The following is a 12,962-nucleotide window of genomic DNA, read 5'->3' on the forward strand; positions in this document are numbered from 1 at the left end:
TTATAGATTATACTAAAATAAAGTCTGAACTAGATAATAATTTAAGATGCAGTTACATTTAAAAAGCCCAGGAAAAGTATGTGTGTATGTACGCACCCCACACACACCACCCACCCCCCCCACACACCACCCACCCCCCCACCCCACACACCACCCACCCCCCCACCCCACACACCACCCACCCCCCACACACCACCCACCCCCCCACACACACACACACACCCCCACACACACACACACACACACACCTCCCCCCCCCCCACACACACACCCCCACACACACACACACACCCCCACACACACACACCTCCCCACACACACACACACACACCCCCCACACACCCCACACACGTAGCTTAACTGTCCCCCTTTTTGAAGTATGCATGAGTATACTGCAGAATTTTCTGGCAATATTCCATTTTAATCCTATGGAAACTGTTATATTCTGAGACATATTGAGGTTTCTGGGTGTACTCGGAGGCCCACTATATGCTCACATACGGAAGGGACTGTACACATTAGAAACACAATGAGAAGGGGGAACAGGAAGTAGATGCCCTCACTACTTACCATTAGTCTGGAGATCAGAACTATTCAATTGATGCGACACATGTTCTGTCCGTGTGACTCTTGGCCCTTTTGTGTACAGAGCTTAGACCTGACCACGAGGCGGATGATCCATGAGGGGCCCCTGACCTGGAGGATAACAAAAGATAAGACCATCGGTATGTACCTCGGGGCAGAGCAGGGCCATTCGAAGTTGATGGACGAGTCATCACTGTATTACCAATGTCACAGAGTAGATAAATCCAAACCTATGATGTTCCTACCACTGTTTCCCTTTGAGACCCACAGTTATAGTAGCGGGCAATATGTCACAAATGTGTACAGATTGTGTAATTGTTGTCCAAAGCCTTAAACCAGATCTATACATTTACCAAGAGAGGCCTCATCTCTATTACGTGGTCTCTTCCTCTTATATTTCTTCTGCAATCTCTTTCTGGCTCACACCTCCTCCTCTCCAGCTCACACCTCCTCCTAAGATCCAGAGGAAGTTGCTGGACTTTCTCTGGATGGGGAAGCATTGGGTCTCTGCGGGTGTTGCGTGCCTCCCTCTGGGAGAGTGGGGACAGGGAGTGGTTTGTGTCCACTCCCAGATACACACTTTCCGCCTCCCAATACCTGCAGAGATACCTATTCGCAGATCCGTCTCCGCAGTGGTGCCAGCTGGCGACCAGTTTCTTTTGCCAGCTGCGCAATATGGGCTATGACCGGCAACTGTTTATCATCAAGCCCGAGGGGTTAGGTAGAGACCTCTCGGTGCTGCCGGCATACTACCAGAACCCACTAAGGGCCTGGAGCCAGGTCTCCGCGACCAGGAAAGGCGGTGGTAGGGGTTGGTTTCCTCGCCGAACCCCTGCTGTTTAATCCAGCAGTGAGGGCTCGGATGTTGGATTTACCCTATATCTGCCACCAACTAATCCTGGCGCGAGTGACTAGAGTCGGGGATCTCGTGGACTACGAACGACGGGACAGGGTAGGGGCAGAGGTGCTCGCGCACCGTATGGGTCTGCCTACTGCCCGTGTCCCTCATCATCTGATCCAGGAGAATAAAGATGCCATCCACCCCGACTCACGCACCTTCATCGAGGGGGTATTGTAGACCGGAGTGCCCTGCCCACTTTTCACCCCAGCTCTCCGGATCTTTGCGTGGGACCAAAACCATAGCAACCCCCGCAGGCTTCTCTCGTCCTCAACCTCAGCAGGTTGGGGGACATGTCCCCGGCATGCCAAGGAAAGGGCTGTACTCTCTCGTGCTCCATACAGTGCACTACCTCGCCCTTGTCGCCCGCCCCGATACCATCTGGAGGCAGGTACTGCCTGCAAACGAGTGCGAGAGGCCCCGGTGGAGGGAACTCTATTCGAAGTTGGTTCCCCCTCCCGCCGGGGATTTGAGTTGGAGAGACTTCCACGGGGCACTGAGCACGGGAGAGTACTTGGCCCACTTCACGGACTCACCCGCCACCTGTCCCTTCTGTGGCGAGCGGGAGTCCGTGTACCATATTTATTTTAGCTGCGCCAGACTGCAGCCCCTCTTATCCACCTTGAGGGGCCTTGTCCTGCAGTTCTGGCTGCACTTTACCCTCACCTTTTTATTTTTGGGTGCCCAGTGTCTCGGGACAATAAGCCTAGGGATCTCCTCATCAACGCTCCTGGCATTGGCTAAGCTAGCCATTTAGAAGACCAGGAAGCAGTGTCTGGAGAGGGAGGTCCCAACAAACATCGTGGCCATGTTCCGGGCGCTGGTGCACTCCCGTATCCGGGCAGAGTACACGTACGCCGAGTCCACTGGGACGGTTTCAGAGTTTGCCTCCCAGTGGGCGTCGGGCGGGGTGCTCTGCTCGGTATCACCCCATTTGGTTTTTTTTTACATTAACTCTCCTATTTTAGTGCACATTATTTTAATTTACTGTTGCACTAGATATCGGTTTATGTTATATTTTTGTTGGTCTGGTATTTTTTCTCACTGCGTCCTTAGGACCAGTGAGTTATCTGTTGAAGCCGGCCAATCAGAACTACCAGTTTAAATAGTCCTCCTCCTCCTCTCTGGCTCACAACTCCTTTCTTCGTCCATTTTATAGTTTGCCCCACTACCTTTATTTCTCCCTCTTGCTCCCTCCTTTTCACATTTCTGTTGTTTTTGCTTCGATTACTTTCTCTCATTTTCTTCATGTATATACTCACTTTCTCCCTCTGTCTCTCCTCTAACGATGTATTTTATTCCCCCACTCACTACTTCCTTACTCTTTACCCCCCCTTTTTCCTCCCCCCCCCTTTTTCCTCCCCCAATTTCGTCTCTTCCCCTCCGCAGACTTGAACGTGCTTCTCCTGGAGGACCTCTTGGTTCTCCTGCAGAGACAAGATGAGAAGCTGGTGCTCAAGTGTCACAGCAAAGCCACTGTGGTCTCCTCTGACACCAAGCAAACCTTCAGCCCTGTAATCAAACTCAACTCGGTACTGGTGCGATCGGTGGCTACAGGTAAAAGCTCTTCTTCAGGTGGTTTGCAGCTACAGCTATAACGGACAATCCCTTACAGAGGAGACACAGATAGGTTTGCATGTTGTAACGTTCTCTAAGCAGGAGGGATGCATTTGGCATTTGCTCAGTTATAGGTCTCTCCTACACTGTACATGTAAGTCATCATCCCCCTGAGTATTAGGATCTATGGCCACAGCAGAAGTTGGGTAGTCGGCAAATAATCCCCCTCGTGGTGGTGTTCTTTCCACTGCCCATAATGTATTGCCTGCCATAAGCAGTGGTCGACAAATCACCAAAAAATCTACTCGCCGAACAAAAAAATCTACTCGCCACCTAGTACCAAACGTGTGCTACTTGGGCCAATAGGAGCTCGCCACGATGTTAAATCCACTCGCCCAGGGCGTGCAAATGTATAGGTTTGTCGAACACTGGCCATAAGTATAGAGAGCAGCAGTGCTTTTTCTGCAAAGTGTTGATGAATTTGCCATCCGTCCTGGAGCCAGTTTGTGTTTCCCATTGGAAGCAACAGTGTGTGCCTATTTACTAATAGTTTCCATATCACAGCATTCACTGCTACTAGCCATAATAATGTACTAACACCTCCAAGCCCCACATTGTCCCCGCCCGGCCAGAGAATTTCCAGTGGACACCCAGTGACGGCGTGGCTTCCCGATGCGGGGAGAAGAGCCTTGGATGAGGCTTGACGTACGTGGGCCATGGCTTGTGTTTCTCTCGCAGATAAGAGGGCCCTCTTCATCATCTGCACGTCAGAGCTGGGACCTCAGATCTACGAACTGGTTGCGCTCACATCCTCCGAGAAGAACACGTAAGGACGGTGACACCAGGGGCACGATTAGTCTTGGACCCAACACAGAAGAAGAGAGAGAGAGGGCTCCACTTTCCTGTGACAGCTAGTACTTTGTCCATACAAATAAGCAATCATTTAAGAGTTTGCTGGTATTTTCAATGGGCTTTTAGGTTTCGGGCCTGGCACACGGGTACAGGGACATATATTACAGTTCCCTCCCCCACCCCCCAAAAACCTAACTAAATCCTATAATCTAACGGTTCATGCTGTGCTGATGTTTCTACATTTTTCTCAAAAATCTTCATTTTGTGCTGCGATGTAACCTGTTTTATTACTTCCCTGACACGGGCGGCTACCATGGCAACCTCTGGCTTAACCTTTTGCGTGCCGGAGGGGTCGCCACAGCCCGGTCCCGTGACCGTTTTTTTGGGGGGAAACGGAAGAGGAGTCGTCTTCCCCGTTTCCTTACTGGGCGGATCGCGATCCTGCGCCGCATGGGAACGCGGGACACGATGGAACCCGGAGGGGGGGGGGGGCGGGGGAACCGGACCATTTGAGAATGACGGTAGTGACTATGTCCTGGGGCAATCAAAGGGTTAATGAGTGGGAATGGCAGCCGCCATTTTAACCTCCCGGAGAGGAACATTTTCAACGACAGAATTGAAAAAGTGTGCGTTTGCCAACAATGGCAACAAAATGATTTTGAAATGGTAAAAAATAAAATGAAAAAGGAGAGGTTTATTTTATTTTTAATGGTGAGTAGTGGATAGCCGCTTTAGTAACTTGTCAGTGTTAGGACTTTATATATGGCCTCCATAGCTCATATACAACAATATATAATTGTGCTCGTATAGTCGGCCAATGATTCCAGCCTTCCCTGGGACAGATACCAGTCACAGTGCAGAAGACAGGGACGATTGTAGGCGGGATAGTGGGCTGATATATATATATATATATATATTCTGTTGCACATGGATGCTTTGAGTTGCAAAGAGTTGAATGCAAGGGCTCAGACAAGCCAGAAATCACGTGCAGAGTCTTAAGTGATACAAGGGGCCAGTAACCTGCCACTCTCTCCCTCCCCCCACTCGCACACTCTCTCCCTCCCCCCACTCGCACACTCTCTCCCTCCCCCCACTCACACACTCTCTCACGTTCTGTCTGTATCACTCTCCCCCCCCTCCACACTCTCTCTCCCCCTCACTCCCCCCTCACACATTCTTCCCCCCCTCACTCACCCCCTCGCCCCCTCTCCCCCCTCACTCCCCCCTCATACTCTCTCTCCCCCCCTCACACACTGTCTCCCGCCCTTCCACCCCCGCTCACACACACTCGCCCTCCCACCCTCTCTCACACACTCTCTCTCGCCCTCCCACCCCCGCTCACACACTCTCTCTCTCTGCACACAGGTGGAAAGAGCTGCTGGAAGAAGCAGCCAAAGGTGCCACAAGGAATCCTGGTTCTGAGAAACGCGAGACTCGGGAATCAACCCCCAGGCCGCCCCCTGCCAGGTGAGAGGAACATATGGGTGGGTCCAGGAAATGGGAATCCGGGCTGTAATGCCCTGTGGTTCTCAGGCCTCTTCGGGGGACACAATCCGGATCTTGGGACAGCCAATCAGAGGCCTATACATGCATTCACCTGTGGGCAAGTGCATTCTGGGATGCATTTAGAGGAATGTTAAATCAACAAAGGAAAGGGATACGCGACACTCTCTGGGTATTAAGGGGAGTTGTGCTACACTACTCCCTAAGTGCCCTGTCTCTGGCAGTGTGGTGTTACGGGATGTCGGGATCTCTCCCATCCTGTCCACAGAAGGAGGCCCAAGAACCAGCAGTGAAGACGTCCCATCAGGTGCGTGTCATAATGTATGTATGCGTATGGCGCTGTAATTCGCCCCTTCTCTGCCAGTGGGGGCTGCCGTGCAACACGAGACCCAGTCATTTCACGGGAAACCTACTGGTTTTTAGGGCTTCTTCAAAACCAAGTTCATGCCTTTATATTCCCTTCCCCCCCCCCCCCCACCCCACAAACGCTGCTTAATGCAGAGCTGGGAGGTGAGAGAATTCTCAGTTGAGTAAAGTTGACAAACCCTACTCCTGTGTCCCCGCCCACCTCTCCTATGCAGAGATTCCTGATACGGCCCCGCATGCGTTGCGCTCGGAAACGCTGCCCCCGTACGGAGCTGCGTGTTTCTTTCACCCGCAGTTCATGGCGAGTTCAGCTGACGTTTTGATGTCTACGTCTCTGACTCACATTTCCTCTTAAAGTTGATTAGTATTTTAATTGAGACCACAAGTTATCGCAAGTTCTGGCTGCGTGATTCCGCCTCCTGTATGATAAGGTTTCTCTTTGTCGCCTCCTTTCTGGGAACGCTGCATGTGAGCCGCACCTTCGTCTCCTAGGAGGGGGGAGGGAAACATGAGGACCAGTCTTGAAATTGAACTTCATTGTAACAGACCAGCAAGTGGGGAAAAATACAAATCCGCGAGCCATGGATCATGGTCGCCCTGCGGTCTCGGACCGTGGTCGCCCTGTGGTTCCCAGACCGTGGTCACCCTGAAGTGAGCTAGCAGGTGTGAGGTAGGTTCCACACATCTACTGATGAATTGTGGTGAATGTGTCTCAGGAGATGAGAGCCACGGTGACGTCTTGGGCCACTCGAAGCCCGAGGTGCTCCTGGAGGAGCCAGAGACAGAGAGAAGGGAGGAGGAGGAAGAGGAGGAGGCTCAAACACCAACGCAGCAGCCTCTTCCCTCCAAGGCAGAGGATGCAGGAGGGGGGACGGAGGAATCGTCCGCTTCTATGTTCCTTCCCTACCAGTGGCTGCCTGTGACAGAGGGTCTGGCAGAGTCTGCACTGGGAGACGGTGAGTCACCTTATTACACCTTATTGAAACAAAAGGGTGAAGCGGCTGCTGATTGTAGGACGGAGTGTATCTCAGGTTAGATTATGGCCCAGTCTGACAGCTGATTCCATTAAGATTTGGGGGGAGGTATGTTATATAGGGTGGAGATTGGTCCAGCCACAGTTGGTCCCCAGTGGGGTTGGATGTTGGGGGATGGCCAGATTGACCTCCTTGAAAAGGTGAGTTTGCCGGGAGTTTTTAAACATCTGAAAGCTGGGTGAGCATCTGATGGTGAGTGGTAGGGAATTCCAGAGAGAGGGGGCAGCACGGGAGAAGCATTGCAGGCGGGAGTGAGAGAAGGTGATACGGGGAAAGGACAAGGTTGTGGGCAGAATGTAGGGGGCGTTTAGGGATATATTTGGGCATGAGGGCTGAGATGTAAGGGGGGGGGGGCAGTGTCATTGAGCTCTTTGAGAGTCATTACTAGGGTTTAAAATGTATTTCTAGAGGAGAGTGATGTATTTCTAGAGGAGAGTGTATTCCCAGACAGGCACTACCAGTGGATTTGTGAAAAAAAGTGTAATTTATTAATAAATTACTGACATTTTCCTCCCCACCCCCCGCAGGCCTTTCGCAAGTCTGAAACAAGACCAAAACGTAGATAATTTATTTCTTAACGACCCTTTTTGCACAAGTCCTCTGGTAGTGCCTGTGTGGGAGTGCAGTCTCCTACTAGTACTCATTAATATTTATCTAAGCTTACCAAAGCTTGGAGCCAGCAGAATGCGCCCTCTAGTAACATTGCTGCAACCTAAATATGTGTTGGCCAAACCTCAGTTGCATATGAGTGGAATAATTCTGACCTCTGTGCCTCACTATGAATCGAGGCCTTGTGACCTTCTTGGAACCCTGACCAGTTGCGTGGTACTCTGATGCCTTCGTGTCCCCTCTGACCATCTCCTCCTCTTCCAGTTGAGAATCTGCGGCACCTGATCCTGAGGAGCATGCTGCCCCACAGACATTCGGAGTTCGATTCTGCTTCAGCCCCCGTGGCTGAGCCGGAGGATGACCTCACGCCCACGCCCTCGGTTACTGGAGGTGCAGTGCACCCGTGGGACACCACGGCAGACACCGTATTAGAGACTCTGGCTGGAGTACACCCAGCCGAGGAGAGCGGGAGCCTAACATCAGAACCAGTTAACAGCTCTGAGAGCTGTAGGACTGTGACGGACCCCACAGACCTGCACCGGCCAGGCTCTAGAGAGAGGGGGGACACGGGTTCCAGTCTGGGTGAGAACTATCAGCAGAGCCAGTCTGAGCAGCTGGAAACTCACAAAGAGGATCATGGGAGCAAAGGCTACAGAGTTGTCCGGAAAGGTAAGAAAAAAAGGATTATGTAGACGTCGCACTGCAGCATTAGGGCAAGCAGCCGTTTGAAAGAACGCTGGTTCTTCCCACAAGGCGCATGCGAGGTGGTGAGGACCTGAGACAGTGATGGGAAACCGAAGCTGATAAGAAGACAGCGAGGACCCTATGTGCTCTGTTAGATATACAGTATAGCAGTTTGGGGAATTTAGCCGTGTGGAAATATCAATATGAAGCAATAAAAGGGCTACTATAAAGTATTGCGCAGGTAAAAGGGGCCAGGGGTTTATTAGTTAGAAGGCACATACTTGATAATTCTATCTCAAGCTTTGCCGTCGCTGGTTCAATATCCCAGGGGGGTTCTGCCGTCTAAAATGTTTATTGCACCTTCTTCACATTTTGTATTGTTAGGGCGATACAGCACACAAGAGTTTACACCACAACAAGTAATGAAGCATCTTAGGCTGCACTTATAATGCACGCGACTGCGCGACAGCGCTACCAAAAATGCGGTAGTCACTGATATTTTAATTTTTTCGGCGACGGTCGCCCCTGGCGGCCAATCGGGGAGCTTCTCCGTGCCTCTGCCCTCCCCCTTTTCTGACGTCGCTGGGCTTGTAGCCAGCGGCGTCGCCTAAACGTAAAATATAACTTTCGCAATGGCGACGGGTGACGTCATCGGTCGCGTCGCCGGCACTATAAGCGCGGCCTTAAGATATTAACGGGAGAGTCTTGGTGGCAGTAAAGGTGTCGTTAACCTAGCTCCTCGGCGATGTTTTTTCCGATGGGAACAGTGAAGCTGTACTATCTCGCCTCCCCCTTTCTGCAACCAAATAAATGCCTTTTACCTTCCAACTTCCACCACGCCCCGGTCAAGGATGGGTGCTGCTGCGGTTACTGCTGCAGATTGGGTTTGCGTAGGTTCACTTACTACACAAAATATCAACACAATGACCATTTACTGCTTTAAACCTGAACTGTTTTTTTAACATTGACGGCCATGTATCACGGGCAAGTCTAAAGTTCATACTAGCCTGTCGTGTCCCGCCAAGGAGCGATTCAATCATATCCCACGCGTTTCAAGTTGGTGTTCGTAATGCGTTATGACATTGTAAGCAACGTCTTTTTAATCAGGGTAGAGCGCATAGAAATGAGTTGGTGATATCCTCTGTAATGAGAAGACAATCAGGGATAATTAGTCTTAATGATGGTTCACGGAAGTGGCTAATTATTGTTACTCTTTGGTGTCCCCTGTCCCATAACTCCGCTCTTCCCTTGTATGACAATTGGATACATTCTTCATGTGAGCTGCGGATCCCAGATTGGCTTGTTTTGTTACCTTAATATAGTTCTTGTTCATGGAGTACATGTTGGTAATAAGTTATTGCTAATAACCGTAATTGGCATCATCACCTATAGTCCAGTCAACATCCCCTCTTCTCATGTTCGCAGAATCACATGTTGTGGTTCTGGGAGGCTTTAGATACTGACAGATGCTGAGGACGTTACTGTATAATATTCAGTGCCTTTTAGAGCAGGGGTGCTCAAATCCAATCCTCAAGTTCCCCCCAACGGATCAGGTTTTCAGGATATCCCTGCCTCAGCATTAGGTGGACTGAGCCTCCGAGTGAGCCGCCTTTGCTGAAGCAGGGATATTCCGAAAACCTGATCCGTTGGCGGGGGGGCTTGAGGACTGGAGTTTAACACCCGTGATTTAGAGAATGGATCATTGTCCAACAGTACTAACTCCGGAGCTGGCCATGACTGTAAATTACAGATGTTGTATACTTGCACCACCAGATCCCTGTAACAGTCTAAATAAATAGTGCTGTTCTAAATAGTATACAGTAAGCACCTGGATAGTCCCAACAACGCACTCCATTAGTGCCAGTGGGGGGGGCTGACTAATGCGTTGCAGTCCCCGCAAGGGTAATAAAGTCAAACATGGGGCAAAGAGCTTGCAATCTAACTGCTCCTTGCCACAGGAAGTCATTTCCGGTTCCTCGAATTTGGTGATGAAATCTGTGGGTTCGGGTGCAGAAAGCCATTAAATGGACCCCTCCCCCCCCCCTTTTTTTTTCTCGCTGCCGGAATGAAATTTTATTTCGAAGAGTTTCAATCCAACATGCACACTAACCAACTGCCCATGAGTTCAAATGATTTCTTTCTTTCTTTTTTTATCTTCTAAATCTTTTGTTTTGTCTTTTCCACCTTCCTACCCTTTTTTTTTTCCCCTCCTTTTTTTCCCCCCTCCTTTTTTTTCTGGTGTCTTCTGCACAGCTGAGGTGATGGGAAATAATGATGTCATACCGTTGCCAGACAGCAGCCAATCAGAAAGGGTGTTGCAGGAAGCTGGCGGCGGAGATATTTTAGATGGTAAAACGGACTGTCTAGAGAACGGACAAGGGGCGCTTTGTCAGTGAGATGCTCCATTGCTGTGTCGTTCACCGTCATTCTGCATACACTCTAGTGGCATCACCCTTCGGAGTACAAACAATGTAGGCTGTGTTATGTGGCAGCAGGACCTCGGGCTTTCTGCCTCTTTGTCCACTTTTGTTTAAATGTGCTTGTCACTTCCAAAGTGAGGCACATACACGGGCTAAAAGGCAGCTCAGGGTCTCACGCCAAGTCTTTTCCGGCACAGACATCCAGGTCAAAAGGTATTTTTCTCTGACGCCAAAAAAAAGGCGAAAGCGAATGAAACAAAGTGTGGAATTATAAGGGTTGCAAGGAGTGTTGTCCACCCAACACTTTTATATCCAACAGTCGTCATTCTCTTTCGTTTTGTGAACACCGTCTGTGGTAGATGGTACCGGTCCGTCTGAAATCCCAAACTGATTAAATCCCAATGACCGCGGGATCAGCAATGCATTGAAGCACAAAACCAAGCACATATAGCTGTGGCTGCCTACTGTTTCACCTGGTGCCACGTTGGCAGGTAACTTGCGTGGATGGCAAGGCCCTGGCTCCCAGCGCTGCTCGTTCCTCGAACGATAAAGTTACGAGGTCTTAACTCAACAAATTGCGGTGCCTGATTTTTTTTGGTGAGATGTTTTGGCCACAACTAGCCAAAATAAAAATGTGTACAGCTCGTTTTTAATCTAATTTAGCATGGTTACCGTAAGGGGGCTGTGCAGTGATATAGGTCTTATTCAGTAGAAAAACAGAAGTAGATAATGTAAAGAAAATCCCCTTTAATGAATCGGGACCGAAAAAAGGCGAAATCGTTTCCCTAATTTTACATTAGTAAGTCTTTTATTAATGACTTGCGTTTTGTCGGAGAGGCAGAAACACTCTCCGTTTCAGTTCCACTTTGGACGGATCCATTGGCTGCTCCGAAAATTTTTAAATGTAAACACTTTTATATTTGTATGTCAATTCCGTTCGTATTTCTATGTTTTATTACACGGGTGATAAACAAATGGGAAGCCCAGAAGTGGCCAATGCCAGTCTCCAAGGGCCGCCAACAAGTCAGGTTTTCAGGATATCCCTGCTTCAGCACAGGTGGCTGAGTGGAAGACTGGCTATGTCGAAGACTGGATATGTCGAAGACTGAGCCACTGATTGAGCCACCTGTGCTGAAGCTGGGACCGATTGAGTCACTTGTGCTAAAGCAGGGGTATCCTGAAAACCTGACCTGTTGGTGGCCTTTGAAGACTGGAGTTGGCCACCTCTGGTGTAGCAAATATATTAAAGTGCAGTCACAAAGTGGGAAATGCTCTCACACGTTCATTTCACCTTGGAAATGAAATTGAGAGCATTACATGTATTCTGATGATTTGGTCTTTCCTGAATTATTTCCAAAGTGCTTCTGCCGTGTCCTGCAAATATGTCCATTCCAGCCAACTGATTTATCTCCATTGGTTAATGGCCTTTGTGAGGGTGATGCCTCTTAGTCGTAACCTCTTGCTCCTTCTGCTTTTGTCATTTATTTTCTTTCCCCATCACATCCATCTCTCGAGGTCCGGCATGGGCTTCCTAACTTGCATCATTGCCACATCTGTATTAACGTGCCCATTGGAATGCTGGGATAGTTGGAAGTGGTCTAATCTGCTAATCCATTGGTTTCAACACTCACGGTTTGCAAAGAACTGAATGTACAGGTCTCTTAAACGTGCTGCTCTAGATTTTAGTGTCTCTCGAAACCAAATGTGAGCCTGTTTCACATGCCCTTCCCATCCAGAGTAACTGGTCGTTGCATGTGTGTGGTCTTCAAAACCATAACAACGCCTCTATTCTAACCCATGCCTCTGTCTGTGCTGTGCATTAGGAAATTTCTTTTATGTGGCGATGCCAGCTGTTCCTGTATTGTGCCCTCCCGAGGAGGGGCACAGAGACGCAGTTGAATCTGGGGGATACTCGGAACGAGCCGCAAGTCCATTTTTCTCTCGCGAAATGCACAACACACAGATTTACCAACGGGGAAGTGCCAGTCCCCCGACGAGAAGTACAGAGAGCGAACCGCATCCCTCTGATCTCCTGCCACCCAGTTTAGTCATCCAGGATGTAGATATGATCTTCAGGACGATTGAACAGCTGACGGCCAAGCTCCATAGGCTACAGGTGAGAGATGTGTCCATTGGGTGAGTTGCCCTGTTAAGATATTTTGTAGAAGTGTCCAAAGTCTTAGGAGTTCAGTGCACATGTGTGGAAGTCGCCAAATGGGTTTTGTTGTGTCCTCTAAGCTTAGGCCTTTGTTACAGAGTTGTTATTCCTGTATGTGCTGCCTGACTTGCACAGTCATTTCTCATTGGCATTGTGATTTGGAAATTGTCTGTGAATGTAGCGGTTCCAAGAAACTTAAACCATTCGTTTATCATTTCATGGTAGTGACGTATTCTAAGGAAGCACTCAAAGATTTGTCAAACTTAACATATTCCTAAACATAAATGACATTTTAT

At 49.4% G+C, this 12,962-nt stretch overlaps 1 protein-coding gene across 7 annotated transcripts in view; it reads left to right on the forward strand.

Moving 5' to 3' along the window:
- ARHGEF11 (Rho guanine nucleotide exchange factor 11) overlaps nt 1–12,962 on the forward strand; it is a 121,068-nt gene that overhangs the window by 103,750 nt on the left and 4,356 nt on the right. For 6 of the 7 annotated variants that reach the window (XM_075607650.1, XM_075607653.1, XM_075607652.1 and 3 more), the window contains 9 exons: nt 650–725; nt 2,873–3,040; nt 3,779–3,866; nt 5,258–5,359; nt 5,620–5,702; nt 6,478–6,717; nt 7,669–8,073; nt 10,342–10,437; nt 12,332–12,624. In XM_075607650.1, coding sequence (XP_075463765.1) covers nt 650–725; nt 2,873–3,040; nt 3,779–3,866; nt 5,258–5,359; nt 5,620–5,702; nt 6,478–6,717; nt 7,669–8,073; nt 10,342–10,437; nt 12,332–12,624 — 1,551 coding nt within the window. The remainder of the gene's footprint in view (nt 1–649; nt 726–2,872; nt 3,041–3,778; nt 3,867–5,257; nt 5,360–5,619; nt 5,703–6,477; nt 6,718–7,668; nt 8,074–10,341; nt 10,438–12,331; nt 12,625–12,962) is intronic. The other variant, XM_075607656.1, reaches the window with a different exon arrangement.

This window comes from Ascaphus truei, chromosome 7, assembly GCF_040206685.1.
Source record: "Ascaphus truei isolate aAscTru1 chromosome 7, aAscTru1.hap1, whole genome shotgun sequence".
Taxonomy (NCBI): Eukaryota; Metazoa; Chordata; class Amphibia; order Anura; family Ascaphidae; genus Ascaphus; species Ascaphus truei.